The sequence below is a fragment of the Mirounga leonina genome, unplaced genomic scaffold, assembly GCF_011800145.1.
Source record: "Mirounga leonina isolate KUSES-001 unplaced genomic scaffold, KU_Mleo_1.0 Mir_353, whole genome shotgun sequence".
Lineage (NCBI taxonomy): Eukaryota > Metazoa > Chordata > Mammalia > Carnivora > Phocidae > Mirounga > Mirounga leonina.
The window spans coordinates 3,298,174-3,321,841 of NW_023270699.1; the positions used below are offsets into that span (position 1 = coordinate 3,298,174).

At 55.6% G+C, this 23,668-nt stretch overlaps 1 protein-coding gene across 1 annotated transcript in view; it reads right to left on the reverse strand.

The window, feature by feature from the left end:
* Window positions 1-23,668, reverse strand: part of PDE9A (phosphodiesterase 9A) — a 92,590-nt gene that overhangs the window by 10,881 nt on the left and 58,041 nt on the right. Inside the window, exons 5-12 of the mRNA XM_035030111.1 lie at window positions 20,876-20,930; window positions 19,683-19,753; window positions 12,742-12,826; window positions 7,440-7,521; window positions 5,452-5,526; window positions 1,794-1,880; window positions 844-948; window positions 525-607 (exon numbers count right to left, since the gene is read on the reverse strand). Coding sequence (XP_034886002.1) covers window positions 525-607; window positions 844-948; window positions 1,794-1,880; window positions 5,452-5,526; window positions 7,440-7,521; window positions 12,742-12,826; window positions 19,683-19,753; window positions 20,876-20,930 — 643 coding nt within the window. The remainder of the gene's footprint in view (window positions 1-524; window positions 608-843; window positions 949-1,793; window positions 1,881-5,451; window positions 5,527-7,439; window positions 7,522-12,741; window positions 12,827-19,682; window positions 19,754-20,875; window positions 20,931-23,668) is intronic.

Genomic DNA, 23,668 nt, shown 5'->3' on the forward strand with positions numbered 1-23,668 from the left:
CAGGTGCATCACCAGGGATGCAAACCAGTGCCACACAGCTGGGACCCGGCAGTTATGCAGGGTGGACTCTGTGCCCTTGTCCCCCCAGAAGTGGGACTGAATCACTGTTCCTGTGAAGCCTGGCCCCCACGGCCCGCTGTGGACCCCTCCCACCCGCTGCCCATCTGCAGTCCCTCTCTGTCTCGGTCCTGTTGGAAACAGGCTGGGGAGAGGGATCCGGAGAATGGGGCATCATATGCGGCCACCACGCCCTGCTTCAGGCGGAGGGGAGGACTGGCATCACCAGGACTGCAAAGGAGTGTGGCAGCCCCTCGGGGCTCGGCAAGCCGGAAGCTTCTGCCCCGGGTGGCCCGAGGTCCTGGACCAAGTCCCAGAGTGGGAGCTGTGTCCTGCGGAGGTGAGCTGGGGGCTGGTGAGGCTTCGCCAACAGCTCCAACTTGGAACTAGTCTGCGTGTTAAACTGAAAAGGTCACTCTGATAACCAGAGAGCCCTTTAAAAGGAAAAAGAAAAATCATGTACATACGTGTTGTTGTACCCCGGATGATCCAAATCATGGCAGATGGCTGCCGTCATTAGAATCAAGATATCCATTTGGGAAAATTTCTCCTGGATCAGAGAGAGGGTGGGAGGGGGTGAGGAGGGGGCTGGAATGGGGTGGGAGAGGAGTAACATGGGTAGGATGAAGCCCCTCAGCAGCTGGCCCAGGGGTGGGGCCAGGAGGGCGGGGGACACGGTGGGCTGGGGTGGCTTCCCTAGGAGGGTAGGGGAGCCTGTACCCCGGGTGGGGGCTGCGTCCCGAGCGAGGTACTGCCACCCCCAGCAGGAGCCCCCCCGAGACCCACCTGGAGCCTGCAGACCCAGATCATGCTGTACATCATCTGGGTCACGCAGAAACAGTGCCGGAAGTTGTGGAAAGGGTTGTTCCTGTAGTTGTCGTGCACGCAGAGCTGCGAGAGACGGAGGGTCCCAGCTGCCCACGTCTGCTGCCCACCCTCCCCTCCAGGCTACCCCGGGCAGCTCCTTCCCATTTTGCCAGCTGACTGCCAGTGTTTCAGATGCACTCTGCATCACCCTTGGCTGACCCAGAGGCCAGCTGCCTTCCTGGGCTTGCTGGAGGTACGGGCGAGGCGGCCCAGGGGGCCTGAGGACGTTCCACTGGCCACTCTGTGGCCGGAGGGCAGCTGGGCAGTAGGCTTTCACCTGGGCTCATGGACTGAGGTGTCCCCAGAGGGGCTCTGAGGAGCCACGCGGGGACGTGAAGCTGCAGGGAGGGCTGGGGGGCTATCGGAGTGGCTCTGGGTCCCGGTCCTCATCACACCTTTTCATATTTTAATATTTAACATCTATGCTTTTCACACTTAGTTCTGAGCAACATTTTGTTTAAAGTAATTGCTGAACACACACCCACATACTCATACACGTACCCCCTCCACACATGCACACTCACGCCCACCCGCACGCATTCACACACTCCCACCTCCACACACTAACATTCATGCACACACGCACACAGCAGTCAGGCCGACACCCCCCATAAACGTGCACGCACCTGCACACTCACTTCACTGCCCCCTCCTTGGTTCTTCCTATTTTCTCGAGCACCAGAGCAGGAGCTTAGGGGTGCTGAGTGTTTTGGTGGGAGACGGACAGAGACAGGCTGCATGTCCTCACGGAACACTCATGGGAACGTCACCTCCATCTGTAGGACGCCACCAGGAAGGGGCCCAGCTGGTCTGTTCGCTAGTAACTGGATGACACAGTGTTCGAGGGGGACGGGGGGGCCTGCACTTACCAGCCATCTCCTGAGTGTGATGGGGTTGATGGAGAAATCTCTGACCAGGCCCAGGTCATGGTACATGTGCTCTAAGCAACTCAGCATCTGCAGACACAGGAACAGAAGGGTGGTCGGTGGCGGGGCTGGCCAGCCCAGCCGCCTGATGGAGCTGCCCCTTCCTCATCCCGGGAGATGCCTGCAGGGCCCACCGGTCCCTAGAGGGTGAGCCCTCTGCTCCTGGGGGCCCTGATAGCAAAGCCATGTTGACTGGGGCAGGGGGTCTCGGGACTCCTAGCAGGGATGTGGGGGCTTGAAAGAGCAGCTGGGCTGAGAAGTTAAGGGAGTTCCATGCGAGAAGGGACCGACTGGGTGAGAGGGGGCACCCCCAAACGACCACGTCCGAAGTGACTCTGAACTTGGACACACAAGAAGCCAGGCTGAGGTGCTGGGGACACGGTTCCATGGGACGCGCGCCTGAGAGCTGGTGCCTTTGCAGACACAGACGCCCTGTGCTCGCTGAGACTCGATGGCCTGCGTCCCCAGCACGCTTCGTGCACCCTTGTGCGGCCCGCGGGGACCAGACACACTGTAAGGCACTCGTTGTGGGGTCTGGAAGGTAAGCCGCATTCCCGTCACTGAGCTGTCTCCTACGGGAATCTCGCTCAGGTTAAAACAGCTTTTGTTTTCAGTCCTGAAGATGATTGATTGTCATTGTTGTGATCTATTTAAATATAGCTCAGAGCTCTGGAGCTAATTAAGCCTGAGAAGAAAGACTGATTATTAAAAAGTGAGAGTCTGAGAACGCAGGCTCTGCTTTCTGGGAAGCAGGTCTTGCATGCAGCGCCCAGGGAGATGGGAGATCCAGGAGGCGGGGACCGTTGGGCATCACCTGGTGGCAAGGGGTGTGACACTGGCCCACGCTCCCTGGCTCCGGGGCCACACACCTGAGCCCTGCCTCGTCCCATCCGCCAGCTACCCGGGGCCCGAGCGGTCACGCTTCCGGGCTGCCTCTGGTCACTGTGTGACCTTCTCTTCCCAAAAAGGTGTGTTATGGACTGAACTGTGGCCCCCAAATCAGTGTGTTGAAGCTCTAACCCCCGACATGACTGTGTGGACAGAGGGCCTTTGAACACTCATTAAGGTTAAATGAGGTCACCGGGGTGGCCCTCGTCCACTAGCACTGGTGTCCCCATGAGGAGAGGAGACCAGAACTGACATGCACACAGGGACGACCACGTGAGGACCCGGAAGGCGGTGTCTACACGCCAGGGAGAGGGGCCTGGGAGACAGCCGCCCTGCCGACGCCTGATCTCGGACCTCCAGGTGTGAGCGGACGCCTTCTTGGCCTGCAGCGCATGTTACAGCTGCCCGAGCTGACAGCTACAGGGCACGCCACCGGAGACCCGTCTTCCTCGTGACACGGCACTGGGAGAGCTTGGAACACGGGGAGCATGAGCTCTGCACGTCCAGCCCTGTGCCTGGAGCGTCCACAAGACGGCTGTGGAAGGAAGGCCACGGAGCCGAGACCCGTGGCATCGCCAAGAATTCAGTGGGCATGTGGGAATCTGCAGTGTCACAGATGGACTGTCCTCCTCGAGGGGACGGGACGGACGCAGACTGCATTATGTGCAGGGTGCCAGGCTCTGGGGACGAGTCCAGGGCCCTGGCGTGTGGCTTGGGGTGCTGGCGCCCACCGTCCTGGATGCCGGCGCTGGGGCCAGAGGCCTGCAGCCCCCTCCGCTCCCCTCCGCATGCACGCACAGCTCCAGCAATCCCCATGAGCCGTGACGGTGGTGGTGAGATCGGGAGTCCACAGCTGGAGGTGATGGGCAGACGAGACCATCTGGCCCCACTTCTGTGACGTGTGCGGCAGCTCTGGAGTGGGAGGGACGCGTCGTGCATCCGTTCCCACGCTGGCAGCCCCGGATGCTGGGTGGTCCGGGCCGGGTGGCCACCTGGAAGTGGCTGCGGGCGCTCGCCAGAGAGCCGGGGCCCCATGGCCCGTAAGCCCCACGCTCCAGGGAGGTGGCCATGCTGGGAAGAGCTCTGACACGTCAGCTAGCGGGGAACAAGAACACGTGAAGCCATTGCCTTCGTCTGCTCTCTGAGCTGGAGGACCCTGCTGGGGCTGGGGGTGCTGGGCACAGAGATACCCCCACGCGAAGGAAGAGGTGTGATCCCCCAGTGGGGGCCCCGACATTCCAGGGCATGAGCTGCTTCGTGGGCGGCCAGATGCAGTTTTGGGGGGCCTTCACCGCTCACAGTCCCAAATCCACAGCACCCCCAGATTGGCCAGAGGCTAGGGCTCCTGTCTTTGGGCATCTCTGGTTCCTGGCTGCATGTTGGCAGAACGTCTCTGGAAACCCTGGAACCGCTGAGCAGTCTGCCCCGGCCACTGAGATGCGCTGGGGGAAGCCCACCCGGAGGCTGGGCCCACCTGCAGGCTTCACCCCGGCCCTGATGCCGTGGGCAGGCGGCCTTCCTCTCCTGGGTGCGTGAATCCTTCAGCCTCTCCGGCCCCAGTGGGATTCCGTGGGAGATGGAGACAGAGCGGGCAGCGAGTGCCCATTTCCAGGCAGGCGCTTTGCCATTGGGGACCTGGCTCTGCTCTCACTGCTGGTGTGCGGAAGCCGGAGTGATTTCCCAAAAGCGGTGTTTGCCCATCCGCCAGAAGCAGGAATCTGTGCGTGCCGAGCCATCCCGGTGTGCCCACTCACCTGTGCACAAGCCTTGCCCAGCCCAGGTCCTAAGCCCAGACCCTGGTCCTGACACTTGTCTTCAAGGACCTGACCCCCGTTTCTCCTGGCCATGCTGCCTCCCATTCCCTCCGGGCACGGTGGCTTCTGCCGTGGCCTCTTGCCCATCTAAACCCACCCTCCAGTCCTGCGCGCTCCTGGGTGGCTGGATGATTTGGGGTCCATGTGACGTCCGGTCCAGGGTTTGTGATGGGACAATCCCTGGGACACAGGTCAGCACACAGTTGGGCGGAGGTGGGGCGGGCAGGGCGGCAGTCTTGTGCCGGAACGAAAGCACGAGAGCTGGGCACTTCCGAGACCCTGGCCCTGGCGACCGAGATGGTGCCCGCTCAGGGTGCAGATCTCTCCTTTCCTGCACCCTGCGGTGAGCTTGCAGGGGGGCGGCCTTTCTGCATGTCTGTGTTACCAGAAAGCTGGAGAAGTTGTAGATTTGGTGGGCCTCATGTCCATGATGAGGGACTTTTGTTTTCTCGGGGTTCCAACACGGAGGGGTACAACTGATATTATTAGATTCGGCCGAATAAACAAAAATCTCCATGTTAGTGTTTTCTCAGCAAAAGGGGAAATTGGAAGAACGGTCTTGCTGCAGGAGTCCTGCACCCCCAGTCCTGCATCCTCTGGCTGAGACACAGCTGTCTTCCCTCGGCCCCTCTCCTGAGGAGGCGCCTCCCAAGTTTCCCCTCAGGGGGTGTGGCGGCCCAGGAGGGTGTGTGGGGTTTGGGGGGCCAGCTTTCCTGCACTTGACCACCCGTGCCTCTGCTCTGACACCCCCCTTTCTGAACTCTGCGTCCGGGCCCCCCTGAACCCACCCAGAGTCAGACTGAGGGAAAACCTGGAGAATCAAGGCCAGAGAGCAGGCGAAGCCATGGGGGGACCCTGGCAGGTCCCCGTGATGCTGGCACTGGGGGCCCCTCACTCACCTCGTTGGGCTCCCAGAGCCAGACGTCGAAGGTGGGCTTCCGGAGAGCTTCGATGGTCTCTGGGGAGAGCAGGTACTGGAAAGGACAGGAGGTTGGTTAGGCTCTGGGCTGAGACAAAGGCTGGTGAGCTCACATGGATGGGGGACGTTTGCTCCACGTCCTCCTGTTCCCTGGTCAAGAACGCCTGGGCACAGACTCCAAGGCCACACTCTATAAGGATTCTGCGGAGCGCCAGCCTCCAGGGACAGACATCCCATCTGTGGCTGCCAGAGGGAGGGCGAGGGCACCAGGAGGGCTGTGGGGGGAGATGTTCCACATTTGATTGTGCAGAGGTTGCCTAAGTCTCTCCAAAGTCACAGCGTGCCGCACCTGCAGGAGGCAAGCTTGACTGTGGGTAAGTTACCTCTTCGTAAACCCGATTAAAAAAAACAATAGAGTGGGGCACCTGGGTGGCTCAGTCGTTAAGCGTCTGCCTTCGGCTCAGGTCCTGATCCCAGGGTCCTGGGATCGAGCCCTGCATCGGGCTCCCTGCTCAGCAGGAAGCCTGCTTCTCCCTCCCCCATTCCCCCTGCTTGTATTCCCTCTCTCACTGTGTCTCTCTCTGTCAAATAAATAAATAAAATCTTAAAAAAAACCCCAAAACCCCCCCAAAAAAACAATAGAGTGAAGTCAAGGATAAAGAATTAACTTGGCACAGATTCAATACTGGCTAAGAAGCTATTAGGAGTTTCTTTCTTTGGCTGCAGGCTAATGCAGTGCAGCTTGCTGGGGGATGTAGATGGGGAGTGCCAGAATCGGGTCAAACTGTCGTGGGAAATAGGCTGTGATCTTAGACATAAGACCGTCATGGTGTTCGGGGATTAGATGTAATCTCCCCGAGGTCTTTTGGTTTGCTTGGTTTTTCATTTATTTATTTATTCATTCATTCATTATTATATTATTTAGAGAGAGAGAGCAGGGGGAGGAGAAGAGGGAGAGCGAATCTCAAGCAGGCTCCCCACTGCGTGCAGACCCCGACATGGGGCTTGATCCCAGACCCTGAGACCATGACCTGAGCCAAAACCAAGTCGGATGCCTAACTGTCCGAGCCACCCAGGGGCCCCTGTTTGGTTTCTTATAAGGATTGCTATGGAGGACGGACACCTTTCATTTTGGCCGTTGGCTGGGCCTTGTGGGTCCCTTGGGCAGGATCGGGAGATGCGGGTCATGTTTTCTTGTGGGAAGAGGCCCTAGTGTCCATCTGAAGACCTCGGATAATATGTCGCACATATTTGGAAGTGGGTGGGGGGAACCCCTCACAGGGCGGCTCTGGGAGGCTCTTTGTCCCCATGAGGACTGTGGGCAGTTGGGGGGGCCTGCCCCACGCCGGGCCTGGGAAGCCTGTCCCTGCACCAGCACATGGAAACCTGACTCTTAGCGGAAGCGTGTGTGGACAGTGCCAGGCCAGGGTCTCGCTGACTCAGCTGAAGGCATGGCTGAGACGATGACCGACATCACAAGACCCTTCTCCGTGGTGGTTTGAAGTCCACACCCCCCCAACTTCCCGGTCACTGGGGCCTCCACTAGGGCCTGGGCTCTTGCAACGGAGAAACCTCTCGAGGCGGAAAAGCAAAATTTCTCGTGATAGCTACACACTGTTCAGGACAGGAGATCCAGTGAGGCAGATTTTAGGTGATTTCAGAAATGGAAGCTCCTTACAGTAACGTCTGAGTGTGAACACCCTCACCGAATGGGTGAGGGACGGACAGCGGGGAGGGGCTGTGACCTGCCGGCCTGGCGGCCCCCACGACTAACACACGGTGAAGAGAAAAAGTACTGGGCCTGAGAATGGCAAGCGGGGGTCACACAGCCCAGGGCCAGGGTGGGAGCTGCATTTGCAAACGTGCGGACAGAGGGGGGCCTGGCCAGGAAGTCGGGGTGGCTGAGGGTGGGGGGCCCGGCCGGGGGCGCACACCTGCCATTTCTCCAGAGCCCGAATTTCCTCTCACCTTGGGATACGTGGGGACATCACGCCGAGGTGTCAGTTTCTTGCTGTTATCCACAAAACTGTACTTACAGGGACAGCTGGTCCTGCAGGAAGACAGTCAGGATTAGCTCTGGGATGGCTGCTTCGGACGAGGGGTCTGCCGGGGCCCCTCCTCAGAGTGACACCAAAGAAGCCCCAGCCAAACCCAGACCCCACACACCCCTTGGTCTTATTTGTTAAGTCAGCAAGCCAGTGACCTCTCATTGCTAACCCACCAGGACCCCGCCTGGACCTGGGATGTTGCAGCTCTCCAAAAACACGTCACCTTCATTTTAGGCAAATTCCTAAAAAATCCTTTGATGATGCAAGTAAAAACATTTTTATTTAAAAAAATTCAAACAAGGAGAAAGTAGGCAAATTTTTTTTTTTTTTAAAGCAAGCCCCCACGTTACCTACTTCTTTCCTTTCAATCTCTCACACCCTGGAAATACCTTCTGTTAAGTTTGGGGTATCCTTCCAGAATTTTCCTAGGCATGGACACACAGGGACAGTGCCTTGGATTTTTAACAAAAATGGAACTGTCTCAAACTTACTCTTTTGCTACTTGTTTTTTTCACCTTGCTCACGGCAAACTCTCTGCTTGTTGCTCTCTAGAGCTCGGTGTCAAAGGCACGTCCTTCTGGGGTGCCTCTGGGGGGGGGTCCGAGCTGCCAATCCAGTCCCCACCATAGACTTTTAGTTTCCAGTTTCCCCCCGTACCTACCTTTAGAGATTAATTTGCTATCGGGCACCTGACTCTGTTTTCCTTCACTTCTAAGTATCGAGGTACCCCCTCCCCGCCATAAGGACAGAACAAATCCAGCCAGGCGTGCTCTGGAGGGAAGCCACCGTCCAGCATCAGGGGACAGTGTGCTGAGCCCGGTGGTACCCGGGGCTGGATGTGGCCCCCTCCCCACCCGGGGACCCTCCCTTCCTGGAAGGGAACATACTCCCTTATCCTCAGACGTTACACACTTTGTAGATCACGTCCTGTCTCCTGGGAGAGCACTTTAATACCGCATAGTAAGAGCCATGAGACATTCCTATCCTTTAAGCCTGTGCGTCTACGCTGGGGAGTATATTTTAAGAAAAGAACTAGATGTGAGCAAACCACTCTGTGCACGAAGGTATTCACTGCAACGTCATCTGTTGTAAAAACACAATAAACCAGAAGCCACCTCAATGTTGCTGAGTCGGAAATAATTTAAACCATCACGGTACATCAACAAGACGGACTGTTATGTGTTAAGATATTGATGAGTATTATGTGAAGTAAGAAGGTTTTGGGGGAAAGGGGAAAAAGAAATGTTGCATACAGTATGGGCTGAAAGGTAATGCAAAAAAAAAAAAATCTACCAAGTTTCGAGGAGAAGAGAACACATTTTGTGGGCTGAGATGAGTGTGCATTGTGGCCTCCTGGGAAAACGTAGGAACTGCATGTTGGTTCAAATTTGATCCATTTATTGCTTACGGTGTAGTAAGTGAAAAAAAGATTACAACACGGTATTTCTTTTCAAAAGGAGGTCTCTATACACAGAAGCACATCTGGGCAGCTCGGCATCCAGATCTCAGGTGGGGTTTGCCCCCTCATCTGTACAGTCTGGAGGTTTTACCTGGGGGCTCTGCTACTTGCAAACTCAGAGTAATACCTCTGTGTCCTTTCTGATTAAGGAGCCTTCAGTACAATTTTCTGGGGGTCCTGCTATTCTTTCCCTCAACGCGATGCTTACAAAACTCATCAGACTTCGTGTGGGGAGGGGATTTTAACACAGATTCCGCGAAAGAGTAATGAACCCATGAACCGCCAGAAGGCACCAACCAGGCAGGTGTCTCCCATTGCCGCCCTATAAATGAGAAGTCGCCCCCGCACGTTTCTGAGCAGTGGCGAGCTTGCTCTGTGCCCTTGAGAACGGAGACCACGGCATCGCCCTGTCTTCCTTGCGCTCAGCCTCTTCCGTGCAGACATCCCCACACGCGCCGTGTACGCAGGCCGTATTTTCCGGGGGGGTGGGGAAGCTTGCACAAAGCAAGATGGTTGGCCTGCAGGAATCCAGCTGCTTCCTTGAAAATCCCGGTGTCGGGAGCGTCTGCTGGGTGCCCGGCGCCTCCCGCCACCCTCCCCCACCTCGGCCAGGTGGCCCGCCTGCTCCCTCTGTGCCTCGTTGCCACGGGAACCAGCCTCCTCCAGCGACAGAGCCCCTGGCATGGTGCCTTTTCTTTTCATTCTATTTGGGCCTCATTTTTGCTTTCATTTCCTGGGCTCCCAGCGCCCCGCCCCGTGGCTCGTCCAGTGGACAAGGCCATTTGTTTGGGATGGAAGTGGAGACCGGAGCCCCCGGAGCCCTGGGGAGCCCTCCCCCCGCCCGGGGTGAAGCGGCAAGCTCCGCTCTGTGCCCAGCTAGGCAGGACACTGGACCCGGGGAAACCCAAGGCGTGTGTCTCGGAAGCGCGCGGCCTGGTCCGGGGGCGTCCCAGAGCCTGCCCGCGACCCCCTCCGCTGCCGCTCCCAGAGCCGGGGGGCCCCTGGCGCGGAGGGAGGCCCAGCTGGGTGGTGCTCGTGGGGGCGATCGTGGGGCCGCCCTTCAGACTCGTCAGCCATGTGTGCGGGCACGGGGCAGACATCTGTCCCCCCAGGGAGGCCGACCGCCGCCTAGCTGGGCTGATAGCCAGGAGCCAGAGCTGTGTGGGGTGCCCGTCTCTGCCCCAGTCCAGGCGAAGCCCTGTGTGGAGGAGCCTGGTCCCGGGGACGCTAACATGCTGCACGGCATCCCTGCGTGGTTAAAACGGAGCCTTGCACACAACAGAGACAGAGGGGGGCGCAGGCGGCCTCCTGTTTGCCGTCTGAGTTTGCGTCTCCGTAAAGCAAAGGGAAGGGCCATTCGTGTGGGGCCCAGAAGGGCCCGGGGCAGGTGGCCTGGCTGTGGGCTAGACCCGGGCCCACGCCACCCGGTTTCTTTTTCCTAAATGTGTCAGCAACGTTTGAGAACTTTACCCTGTTGGTCTGTGACTGAAGAGTCACACCTACCCGTCTCTCACCTCCGTGGGATGCTGCGAACACTGTCTGCCCAGAACATCGCCTCTAGGAGCAGTTAGGGCACCGGGAAGGCTTCTCTTTGCATCACGGCACCGTGAGCTCCAAAAACGGACTTTTCGGGCGGCGAGGGAGGGCGCTTCAACCCTTGGCTGGGCCCAGGCACCTGCCCCACCTCGGCTCTGCCCACTGGGCCGGACGGGCGCCGGTGGGTCACGGTTTGCCTTGTGGCTCCCGGGCGGGCGGCTTCTTCCCATGTGCTCCAGAATCGGGCGTATCCCCCCTCGTGCCGTTGTGTGGGTTGAATTATGTCCCCCAAAAGTGAGAAGGGGAAGCCCTAAGCCCCAGGACTGTGCATATGACTTCCTTTGGAAGGAGGGTCATCCCAGGTGTCGTGGCTCCACGTGTGGCCACACCGGGGCAGTGGGCCCTAATCCAAGAGGGCAGGTGTCCTTCAAGAAAGGGACATGTGGGCACAGAGGCACACGCAGGGAGAAGACCGTGTGAAGGCCGAGACTGCAGTAACGCACGGACCGGCCGGGAGCCCCCAGGGCTGCTGACAGCCGCCAGAAGCTTCCGAGGGGGGCTGGACTAGATCTGCCCTGGAGCCTTCAGACGGAGTGTGGCCTTGTGGACACCGTGATCTCTGACTTCTGGCCATCGGTTCTGTTGTTTCAGGTGCTCTCGTGGCCGCCACGGGACGCCGGGACAACCCGGACCCGGAGAGCTCTTCCCCTGGCAATCCGAGTGGCAGGAGCAGGGCTGGCAGCCACCCCAGGACGGCACACGCCCCTCTTCCCCAGGATGGGAGGGAGGTGCAGGAGCTGGAGGGAGCCCCCGGGACGCAGCAGCAGGGACGGGGCCAGCGAGGGTGGGGCTCATGACTCACCCCCGGCGGCTCTGGGCAGGTGGCAGGCCTTAGTCATTAGAGGAGGGGCAAGTGGCTGCCTTCTAAAAAGCCTCCCGCAGGTGCTCTGTGAGCTCGCGGGTCGGCATGTTTGTGAGTGAGGTGATGCCCACGGAGGTGGGAAGGGACCTCAGGGGTCCCATTGCTGCCCAGGACACACCCCCTCTGGCCGGCACGTGTGGCAGACCCCGGCCACCGAGGGCCTGAGCATCCTCCTGCCTGCTGAGCCGGGCCCAGCCGACTCCCGGAACCGTACCTGGTCCCACGAGGGCCTCTGGCTCCTGCTCCCAAAGAGCCTCTCACTAAGGGGATGTCCAGCATGAATTATTCACTCGCAATTTTCTGCAAATTTTCACAAACTCCTTCACCCTGACCTCCCCAAATCACATGGGATGACATCTCCAAATCCACATCAGGTGCCAAGTGGGTGTGATAGAAACGTGGTGTGGTCCCTGTAAGACCACACTAACGTGGCTTCGAGCCCACCCGAGGCCAGCCAGCCCCTCGGCTTCACGTGGGAACGTCAGCTTCCCCTGTACCTCCTGCCTTCAAAGAGCCTTCCACGCGGCCGGCCTCCCTCACTAAGCTGGTCGCCCTCAACGTTTTAAGACCCGGGAATGATCTTCAAACTGGCAGGTGCGCTTTCAAGGACAGCCTGGGGGCTGTGCGCAGGGCTAGTCTTCAGTTCCTTGTCCCCACTAAATGCCGCCGAGCTCCCCACACTTACACGCTCCATGCCCGCGCCCCCTCCCTCATCATCTCTGCTGTTACCCCGAACGCTTGCTGGGACCACAGTTTCGGCGGAGGGTCCTGTACAAACACCTACCTTCGAGGGGGTGTAAGGAAGCCCGGGGTGTTTTTTCCATGAATTTCGGCTCCCCAGGGGAGAACCCCTCGTTCTGCATGACAAGTGATCTCTGTGTGGAGAATGGCCAGGCCCTGTGGCATCTCCCCTGTGACCTGCTATTCTGAGCTGTAGGGACGTCCACACAGGAGCACGGCCTCCGGGCACCAGGACACCCTCCTCTGTGAGCCAAATGCCTTTTCCTTTTATTGGGCCCTTTCTTTAAAAATCGATGCCAACTTCTCTCAGGCTGGATAAGTGAATCCTAAAGCTTTGATCTCTGGGGGGATTATTCCTCCTTTAACTGAAGCCATCCTCCTCACCTCCATCTAAGACTGTGCAGTTGACAAGCCCACCCCAGCCGGAGCCGGGCTGCCTCCACCCTGCGCTCATCCTGGCCGGAGCTGGGTCCGGCTCTGCCGCAGTGCGCTGCGGGGAGCAGCCCAGAGCCACCCCCTCCCTGGGCCCACGCGCAGGGCTGCTCTCCCCGGGCCTGACCTTACCTGCTGCTTCTGGCCACCAGCTCTTCCCGCATCTTCTTGATGTCACTCTTGCATTTCTCGATCTCCACCACTTTCAGGCCTTCCACTGGGACAAAGAAAAACAAGGGGGTTGCCATGGAGACACGCAGAGGACCCCGCAAGGCTGGTGACTGGGTCTGGTCCCGCGAGAAAGCTGGCTCTGGCCCCTGCCGGGGTCCCTGCAGCCGAGGGTGCCAGCAGCTCAGGGACAAGGACTCCGGCCTGGCGGGCCTGTCTTGTCCGGGGCCAGCACGAACCGCCGCACCCCTCCTTGCGGTTTCTGCAGGGCAGAGCCCCTGCTCCCCTCCCCACAATCCCGAGTCTTCCTGCACCCACTCCCCACTTTCTGTCTCCAGGCCTCTAAGCACCAGCTGGGGACAGGGGACAAAGAAATCTCTTATCCTAGAAAGAAGAGGAGAAAATAAGGCCACAGTGCCTGAAAACACGACCAGAAGCTCGGGGAGCAAAACCGCAGCCTTCCCGGCAAGGATGAGCTCATATTGCTATAAAAGTTTCCCATTTTAAGGTCCCACTGGAGCAGTTAACCGGGAGAAGGTGTGGACTTCATGTGGAGGGAACACAAACAGGCCCGGTCAAGGGTGAGCAGAGCCGGGCTCGCTCACATTCTCGCAGCCCCCTGCAGAGGGCCTGCAAAGTCCGGACACCACTGTTCCCCCAAGAACGAACTGGAGCTCATGCCTCCCAGCGAGCGCTCAGCTCCAAGACCTTCACTCTGGCAGCTGCACACGTAGCCCAGAAACACTGCTACTGAGCAAGCGGCTGCAGAGGTTTTCGGGTTCAAGTCAGCTTTTAGGGAACAGAAGAGAATTGCTTTGCTACTCTGCAATCACACCTCAATTATCATGCAAAAAGATAACTACCCACGATGCTACTCTAGTCCCCTTTTCCCTCAAGCGCAGTCTGAATACCTAAAAATACGTTGCGAATGATTTCTCCAGGAAAAACAACCCCCTCCCACGACAAGTGTCTGCAGAGGGGAAACGCACGGCAACCTGTCCGAACCCCAAGCTCCCCGGGGCAGTTTTCCAAGCGTTTCCAGGGTCAGGGTGCGGGGGGGCAAGGCTACTGAAAATATTGCTTCTTTCTGCCCAAAGTGGTGGGAATCTGGAGGATCTGATATTCGGATATTTGGACGTGGTTCTAGTGACTTGCTTCTGTGCGGCTCGGGGGATGTTGTGCCGAAGGTTCTTCCCGTCCGCCCCCCGCCCCCCCCCCCCAGGACACGGGACCAAAGCCCGGGGCCGTCAGTGCAAGGGGTTGGCACCAGCCAGGTGGGGAAACGCAGAGAATTCGACCTCGGGGATGGTCCACTCCCTCACTAAGAGCCCAAAACCTCCTTCTGGAACGGGGTGTTCTTAGCACTTCCTTGCATCATGGACCCCACTGGGAAGCGGCTGGAAGCCACAGGTCCTCCTCAGAGAAAAGCACACCAGCTCCCACCCCTTCTGGTTTGGACCTCCCAGAGTGCCGTGTCCAGGCCCTGGGCCACACTGCAGGAGGCTGGCCCACGGGGGAGCCCCAGTTCCAGCTGCGTCTGCCGTGGGGACGCTGACCTCAGCACATGGCAGATTCAGTGTCCGTGGGAAGGAGCTCAGTCTTGTTGACATATGAAGGGCAGACATTTCCAGAAAGTAAGCAGATCTGGAGAAGAGTTCTGGTATGTGATATAGACTTTGATCCTCAAAGCAAATAGACAAGCAGTATAAAGTCCAAACAGGGTGGCCTGCGGAAGTCCGCGGTCACATTTACTACATTTTAAACATACGGAGGAAATGCAGAGCATCTCCAAGAAGAATGTTGTAAAATTTATCTACGGTCCTATTGGCCCAGAGAACAACCCATTTATTATGTATAGTGGTGTGGATCTTTCCAGGCATTTCTCTCCCACCCCCGTGCGCTGGAAACAGCTATCTGTCCATCCAGAGTTTTAAAAAGACAAAATTGGGATCATGCTGCTTGTGTTTTCTCATTTGCTTTTTCCAGTCATCAGTAAATTAAGGACACGCCTGGTGTTAGCAGCCGCCTCCTGGCTCATGGCTTTTGGTGGGTGTGTAAGGTTCGATTATTCAATATCAGTTCATGTAGATCACATTTCCGGGCCATTTACTGGGGGGTGATGTTCAAATTCAGCCTTTGGGGCGACACAGAACAATATCACTAACTTGAACCCCAGAGATTCAGAATTTATGGTGATTACGCTTATGAAGAGCCTGGTTGCCAAGGAAATTGATAGTAACAAGATGGCAAAGTTGGGCATTAATCAATGGAGAGAACAAACATGTCACAGGATTAAAGGTGGAACACAGGGGGCGGGGGGGCAGCCAGAGCACCACGCACCCACCACCGCTGCTCCCGCCCCTTCCAGGCCATTTCTGGAAGATTCCACAGCTTACCTTTGGCCTGTCCCAGCGCCGCGTTGCCCTGGTCCCACAGGAGGGACAGGGCCCGGCCTAGGAGCGGGGCCCTACCCCTGAGAAGTCCTGCACAGACCCTGGAGACAGCTCTCCAGTGAGGCTGGATGTCAGGTCCCTACAGGGTAGCCTCATCTGTCCACCTGCAAACTTTAAACAGGTGGGCACAGAGCGGAACCCCAAACTAGAGCCCTGAGGGCTGCTGGAGCCCCCCTGACGAGGAGCACCCCCTGCGAGCCTGGGGGTCCCCTCTAGGACTTTGGGGGTCATGAAGGGCGGGGGGGGCGGCTCTGCGAGTCACACGTCACCCTGAAGGAGAACCTCTGGGAATGATTCTGGAAGAGGGGTGCCGGCTTTGGGAAGGGGTTCAGTGGGCAGAGGGATAGCACAGGCCACAGAGGCTGCTCTGCTCCTCTTCTCCACCGGCTCACTGGGCTCCCCCGAGGGGCGCCAGAGCCGGCGCGACCCTCCTTCAGCGGCAGAGCTCACGGAAGTTCGTTAAAGACGTACGTCTACAGCTGTATTTCAACACTTCCTCCAGGGGGTTCGGCAAAGAATGTGCATAAGCCTCACGTCCTGGGTGACACAGAAAAGCTTGGGTTTCGGCTTCGAGTCTTCTGGATTGTTTGTGTGACCCGGCATTAAACTCTGTCCCGCAGGCCAGCTCTCCGGGTGTTTGGGGTCTGGTCCAGGCCTGGGCCCCGGACCGGGGCGCGCGCGGCCACATCCCACAAACAAGGAAGGAAGTGGAGGCCCCATGAGGTTTCATCTCCAACCGGGAAGTGAGGTGACGACCTGGGTGTCCCGTGTCTCTGAAATAATTTCTAACCTAAGCAAGACCTCAGACATCCTTGAAGAAGGAAAACGACTTAGATAAAAAGAAAGAAAAGCTTCTAAAGTGAATTAAGAGAAATTCAGATATTATATTTGATTCAGAGGAATTATGTTTGAGAAAGTAAAAAAACAAAAAAGCAGGAAATCCACTTAAAACAAGTCAAGCCAGCCTAACGTGGCTTACACATGGCCAGTCCTAGCCGCAGGCCTCCTTCAACTCAAGCACAGAGAGCAGCTAATAACAGCTCATGTACACCAGACACGGCACGTGTGCGTCTGTATGTGTATGTGTGTTTACACACGCATGCGTGTGAGGTGTGCATGTGGGGGGGTGTGTATGTGTGAGAGGATGTGTGCCTGTGTGTCTGCATCTTCGTGTAAGTGTTTACATGTGAGCATGTGTGCAAGAAGCAGAGTGCACATGTCTCTGCGTGTTCACACACGTTTACCTGTGTGCAAGCATGTGCAAGCATCTGTGTGCATAGGTCTCTGCATGTTCATGCATGTGTTTACATGTGTGAGCATGTGCGTGCATGTGAGCGTGCAGGTGCGAGTCCGGGTCTGGCCTGGGCCCAGTACAGCAGCCTGGCAGTCGAGCCCGGCAACCCTCCCAGTGCACAGGGGGGTCAGGACTGCCGCCTGAGTAGTTCCCGTGTGACCTGCATGAGGGGTCTGCGTCAGGACCCTTCTCCCCAAAAGGGCCTTCCAAGGTCCCTGCCATGCCGTGGATACTCACATCTTTGGGTTAAGGAACTGCGGTGTTTGGGTGGCTTTTTGGAGCTCATGGCCCTGGGGCTCAGCACAAGTGAGGGACCCCGCCCCCTCTGTGCTAGGGAGCAGGGGGCTTGGAGACTGGCAAGGGGTCAGCCACAAGTGCCAGGAGAGGACACACCTGAAGCCTGGCAGAATTCAAGGAGGACGAGAGTCTGTCGCAGTCACGGGCATGTCCTTGGGGGGTGTGTTCCCGTTCGGAGGGGGCGGCCAGGAGGTGGGGTTGCTGGGGCTATGGGAGGACCCACTGCCCACACTCCCACCTGACCACTGCCAAGTCGCTATCTCGGCCCATGGCTCTTAGACCTTTCTCTGCTCCCTTCTTGCTCCCTTGATCCGTTCCTGCTGTGCCCGGGTCTCTGGTGCTGGCTAGTAACAACACGGCTAATCGCAGTGTATGCAGCCAGCCTGAGCCCCGTGCATGGCGGGGTAACGCGCCCTCGAGGTAACCTGGGTGCATTTGCATGATTTATGTGATGGACACGAGGACCTACAGGGACAGCGAGTTCTGGAGGATTCGGGGCTAGGCCACCAGGGGAGAAGGTCAGAGGTGTTGCGTCCTGTAGTCCTCAGTTCACACACTGCTTGGAGGCAAAATTAAAACACTTCTCGGCCTGATCACTGTCTCCACGGCCAGATACCAGAAGCCTCAGCACTGAGGTCAACACAGTGTTCTGGAGGAGTTTTGAAAATTCCTTAATGGCCTCCTCAACTTTCCTGTTTGCAAGGACCGGCAGGAGCTGGTGCTGCTTCTGGGAGAGACGCGGGGCGGGGGTCAAGGGGGAGGCTGGCGCGGGCCCAGAGGCGGCCAGGCGGGAGGCACCTGCCGGCCTCGGGTGCATCTGGGTGACTCTGCGCTTCTGTAAACATAGAAGGTGAATCAGCAGCAAATGCTTTTTGTGTTCTTCGGCTGAACCCCTTCCCACAGCATCTGGAGAATTCCCTACATTATGGGACTCGGTGGGAAGCTGGGCTTTTGCCTCCCACTGCAAACGCTCTCTATAGTGGGTTGAATTGTGTCCCCTAAAAGGATATATGCTTACATCCTGACCCCCAGAACTCATGAGTATGACCTTATTTAGAGAAAGTTTCCTGCAGACATAAGCGATTAAGCTCTCCAGACGAGATCATCCTGGATGAGGGTGGGCCTAAATCCAAAGACAGGTGTCCTCTCAGGGCCTGAGACACAGAGACTCCGGGAGGGGCTGTGTGAAGACGAGGTGGTCTGGGGTGACGTGGCCACAAGATGAGGATTGCTGGAGCTGCCCGTAGCCGGAGCAGATTCTCCCTCAGAGCTTCCAGAAGGACCGCCCTCCCGGTCTAGGACTTCTGGCCTCCACTGCAGTGCGACAGTCCGTTTCTGTTGCTTTAAGCTCCCCCGTTTGTGGTACTCCATTGAGAGGGCCACGGAAGCTACCGCACTCCCCTGCAGCCAGGGCGTGGGCACACGGTCCTGCTCCGTCCAGACTTCGGATCTGTGGCCAGTATGCGAGGAAGCAGCCGGATGTCTGCAGCAGTGGCCGTGGGGATGGTGGGGTCTGCGCACAGAGCTCTGGGCGCTGGGGAGACAGCGTGCGTCTGGGGCTCAGATGCGGCATCCTCGCGCATCAGCTCTGCGTGGGATTTGGGATCTTGCTCCTGCTGCGTAGTCACCGAGCAAGCCCTGCTTCTGAGACCTCCCAGCGCCCTGGGAGCTCCCCAGAATCCTTTAGGAAGAAGTCCCTTTTCTGCCGAATGTGGCCACAACCGGCATGTGTGGTGCTTCCCGACCGGCCCTCCCAGGCGCCCGGGGGTCCTGCACGGCTTGAGCGGCCCCGCCCGGACCTCAGTCTTATTTACTTTTCCAATTCGTTGGACGAGCTTCAGCGGGTCACTTAATCTCTTTGTGGCTTCTTCGTCATCAGTGGGGAAAATATATTGGTTTTGAAGACAGAATATCAAATGGATTTTCTAAATGCCAACATACTCTGAGAAGTAGAACTTATGTAGGTCATGTTTCAAGTTATTAAGGTGAACAGGTTTTTGCATGATCCTGAATATTCTTCTTGAAAAAAAATCCAAGCAATTCATACAAGATACGGAAAGTGACATTCAGTGCATCCTGTGAATACGAATCAGCCAGATGCTGTCTGGGGAAGCCACAGCCCTGCCGGCCTCAGGTTCGGATTTGGTCTCGTCATCCCTGAGCTTAATAAATAGGCTGCCCTTTGCCTTGACACTGACAAAGATGTGTGAGTTGGACGGGGAATTGTGAAGCGTGAGAATTCAAGCATTGCTCCTTATTTTATGGACGAGGACACAGAGGGTGAGAGATGGAAGCTGTCCCCCTCCCAGTTTCAGCTGTTTGGTCCCTGAGTCAAGACCAGAACCGACCCTCCTTGCTTGCTGGAAGTTTTTCTGCTTGCCTCGGTGGTGACGGGGAACGAAGAGCTAACGATTCGGCAGGCGTATTCCTGAAACAGTTCTGAAGGCGCGGAGTGTATGGACTTGCCTCGTTTATGTAGAAAGAGACACAGAGATGTGCAGCAGAAGGTCCTCTCCCAAGGGGGCCGGTCTGGGGGGCTTCGAGTTTTCATTCTGTCCTCTTCTGCCCCGAAGGAGCGCCTCCACGTGCCACTACCGAGCAGGGGCGGCGGCCCAAGTCACCGTGCGCTCTTGACCTGTCCCTGGTCACCAAGCGACTTTCCCGGTATAAACAGATGCTCACCGTTCTCGCGTCCAATAGCATCAAAGGTAATTTTTAAGCATTTCGCAAAGAGAAGACATTGCCATGTACCTCCAGCCTTCCCTCCCTCCCCTATTCCCCCCCCCCCCAGCCCCGGGGGACGCAGTTAATTTAAACAGAGATTAAAAGACAAGCAAAAAGGAAACAGAAACCTCACTCACATTCGACTCGCTTCTCTAGCACGGCCAAGTGATTCGCGACTTCAGCTTTCAGTTCGTTGATTTTAAATGCTCTAGGAATGAAAAAAAAGTCATCACTCTTAAAATTCTCGAAGTTGAAATGGGTGTGGCTAACCTCTGCTGCACCCCCTGCCCTGGGCGAGGCCTCCTGGTGGGCTCCACCCCCCTCTCTGTGGGCTCACCCCTGTAGGGGGCACAGGACGCTAGGGCTTGCTTTTAAGGCGCTCACAGCCCCTGAGGGGCGGGGAGGAAAGAGACGCACCCTCAAAGGATCGCCAGGGCCTGTTTTCCATGACAGAAGGCTGGCAGGTGTGTTAACTCCCGCACACCTGCTCTCAGGGGAGGCCCCCCACCCCTGCTCCCAGCAGGGACGGCCCAGGCCCCGCCCCCTGCCCTACTGGGCACAGACCCCTGCAGGGGACCCGGTGTGCCCTCTCCAGGCTCCAGCCTGTTCACTGTAACCACTCGGCCTTTAAGGATGTGTCACCGTAGTCCCCTGGGACAGTGAGATGCCACAGTGGGTGACTGAGCCACGGAAAGCATTCCTTTGGAACTGGTAGGATAACTCATCACGGAAAGAAGCCCCACGTCTACACAGGATCGCCATGGCAATGCTTATTTTATTTATTTATTTATTTATATTTATTTATTTTTTAATAAAGATTTTATTTATTTATATGACAGAGAGAGACACAGCGAGAGAGGGAACACAAGCAGGGGGAGTGGGAGAGGGAGAAGCAGGCTTCCCGCGGAGCAGGGAGCCCGATGTGGGGCTCGATCCCAGGATCCTGGGATCATGACCTGAGCCGAAGGCAGACGCTTAATGACTGAGCCACCCAGGCGCCCCAGCAATGCTTATTTTAAAAAATGGTGTCAATTCTCACAGGTTGAGCTCTTGAGCCCAGAAGAGCCAGTGGAGAAAAGTCTCAGCAACACGAGCTCCCACTCTCAAAGTGCCCACTTGCCGAGGTCTTTGGTATAAGGGGAGTGCTTCCCGGACCCCATCCGCCCTGGCTTCATTACGGAAGTCATAAAAGGACTCCGTCTGGAAGGCCACTCCTCCAGGTGAGTGATGTGTCAGAGCTGCCGGCCCACATGGCCGTGCGAGGGCCCACCCCTGCCGTGCACAAAGAGGCATACCTCTCCAGGGACTATGTGTCTAGAAGATTCTGTACCTTGAGAACTGCTCTGCCACCTGGGTCAGCACGCTCTGGATTAATTCTTCTTTCTCTACGACCAAAAAAGAAAGACAGATGAAGACGGGGAAAAGTCCCCTTCCGCAGATCATCGTGGCCCGAATCGGAGGGTCGTGGGCAGGTGGCGCCCTCGCTGGGGCAGGGAGCTGCCTGGGTTACCTGGAGGGACCCCCCGGCCCACCGTCAGCACGCTAAGGCCTCTCCAGGGCCTGGAGTATTCCTGTCCACCTTCAGAGGCTCCTTCCCTTCCTGGCCTGCTCCCACCAACCCGTCTCTCAGAGGTCTCTCGGCAGAGCGACCGGACTCTGGTCCTCTTGTAGTCTGCGCCAGCCATAAAAAGGCAGGACTGTGTCTCTAAATACAGGAAGTTTCCACTTAGTGCCCTGCTCCACTTTATGGGGGTAATTACTAGGACAAGGTGAGTTCAAGGCATATTTCAAATGTAAAACACAGTGTTCTCATCTCATGGTAGGTCCTGGAGAGAGGAAGCAGGCCGGGGTAAGCAAGTTTGTCCCTTTGGTGCCTGGCACGTAACCCCGGGCTGGGTGGTGGCTTCACAAGGTTCAGGTCCTAGGCTGAATATAACCTGCCAGTTTTCCTGTTTCCTGGCTGGGCCCCGTGCCAGAGGCCTCATAGGAAGGCACAGATGCTCACGGCACTGTTCTTTCTAGCGCTCCCTGCTCCTGGGAAGGGAGAGAGCTGGCCCTGGCTCCAGGTGGCCATTCGTTCACGCCCTAAAACCCTGAGAACCTACACAAGACTTGCTCCTGAGTCATGTACTCTCTGTTGGCTAGCCCTCTGCTAAAACCCAAACAAATGAAAACCAAGCGAAACTTGCCCAAACGAACAAAAAAATCTCAATTATCCAGTTTGGTGATGGGGCTCAAGAGCAAAAAAATGTTCCCACGCTCTGATCTAATGATCCATTCCTAGGAAGAAGCACGTGTGCGCACATAGAAAATGTTCATCGTTGTGTTATTTAACCTAGTGAAAACCGTAACAGCCGAAGTGCCCATCAGGTAGACATTAAATAGGTGATGGTACATCTGGTCTGTGGAAATACATTCTGCTATCAGAAATAACATTCTGGAAAATGTTCATGTCTATTGTTAAAGCAAAAAAAAAAAAAAAGAGATTGTAAAACAGTAATACAGTGTGATCTCATTTTTGAAGACATTGGGAAGATACACTCCAAAGTAATGATAGTAATTATTTTTTGGTTGTAAGATTATATATAAACTTTTTTCTTATTTTTGTTTCTCTATATCTAACACATTTCTATAACTAACATATGTTAATTTCATGAAAAGTATTTAAAAAGCAATCAATCTAAATTAGCCTCTTGAAACTTCTTATGCCTTCACTTGCCAAATGAACGGGTGATGACCCAAGGTTCTCTCTGGCTTTAGCATTCTAAGACTGGATGAGAAGAAGAAAAACGATGCCTTGTTGTATCTCTCGAAACCGTAAGAGTAAAATTTTCATAGAGCCCTATGTGGAGCTGTAGCTGATCCAAGGCCCTATCCTTCAGGGAGGCCTACCCCTCTACCAGGGAAGAGAAAGTGACTCCCCTGACAAGAGCCACCAGTGAGAAAGTTTCACAGGCTTTCTTGGTGAACTCAGCAGGATTTCAGATCACTTATTCTGAAATCCTTGGGAGAAATAATGTATTGCATAACCTTCGGGAGCTAATGATCTTGAAGACTTGACATAAATTGAGAAGCCCATCAAACAAGCAAGAGACCACTCCACCTAACGATAGCAGAACACATATTCTTCTCAGATGCCTAGGAAGCATAGACCAAGACAGACCAAGACATATCCTGGTCCACAAAGAAAACCTCCACAAATTTAAAAGAACTGAAACCATGTAGAATATGGTCTCTGACCATAAGAGAATCCAACTGGAAATCAGTAACAGAAAGATCATAGGAGAATCTTGGAAATTAAACAATACTCCCCTAAGTAATTCATGGGTCAGAGAGGAAATCTCAAAAGAAATAAAAATGGATGCTGAACTGAATGAAAATGAAAATAGAATACACCCAAACTCTGTGAGATATAACTAATGCAGTGCTGAAAGGGACATTTATAGCACTAAATGCTTACATTAGAAGAGAGGAGAAACTCAACTCAATAATCTAAGAGCCTAGAAAATGAAGAGCAAAATAAACCCACAGCAAGAGCAGAAGAAAGGAAGGAAGTAATAAAGAACAGAAATCAATGAAAAAGAAAACAGTAAAGCAATGCAGAAAATCAGTGAAGCTAAGAGCTGGTTATTTAAAAATATTAACAAACTGACAAATCTCTAGCGAGATTGGCAAAAATATCACACAGAGAAGACACAGATTCACAGTATTAGGAATGAAGGGGGGATATGACTACAAACCCTGAAGGATAATAAGGAAACACATACAACTCTACACACAGAAATTTGAAATCTTAGAGGAAAATGGAGCAATTCCTAGAAAAGCATGAACTACCAGACTCACCCAACATGAAATAGGTAATTTGAACAGCCTTAAACTATTAGGGAAATTGAATTTCTCATTTTAAAGCTCACCCCCCAGAAAATTTCCTGGTGCAGATGGTTTCACTGGAGAATTCTGTTAAACATTTAAAGAAGAATTAACACATTTCTAAACAATTTCTTTCAGAAAACAGAAGAGGAGGGAACACTTTCCAATTCATTTTATGAAGCCAGTATTAACTTGATACCAAATCCAGACAAAGACAACAAAAAAAGAAAGGGACAGACCATTATTCTTCATG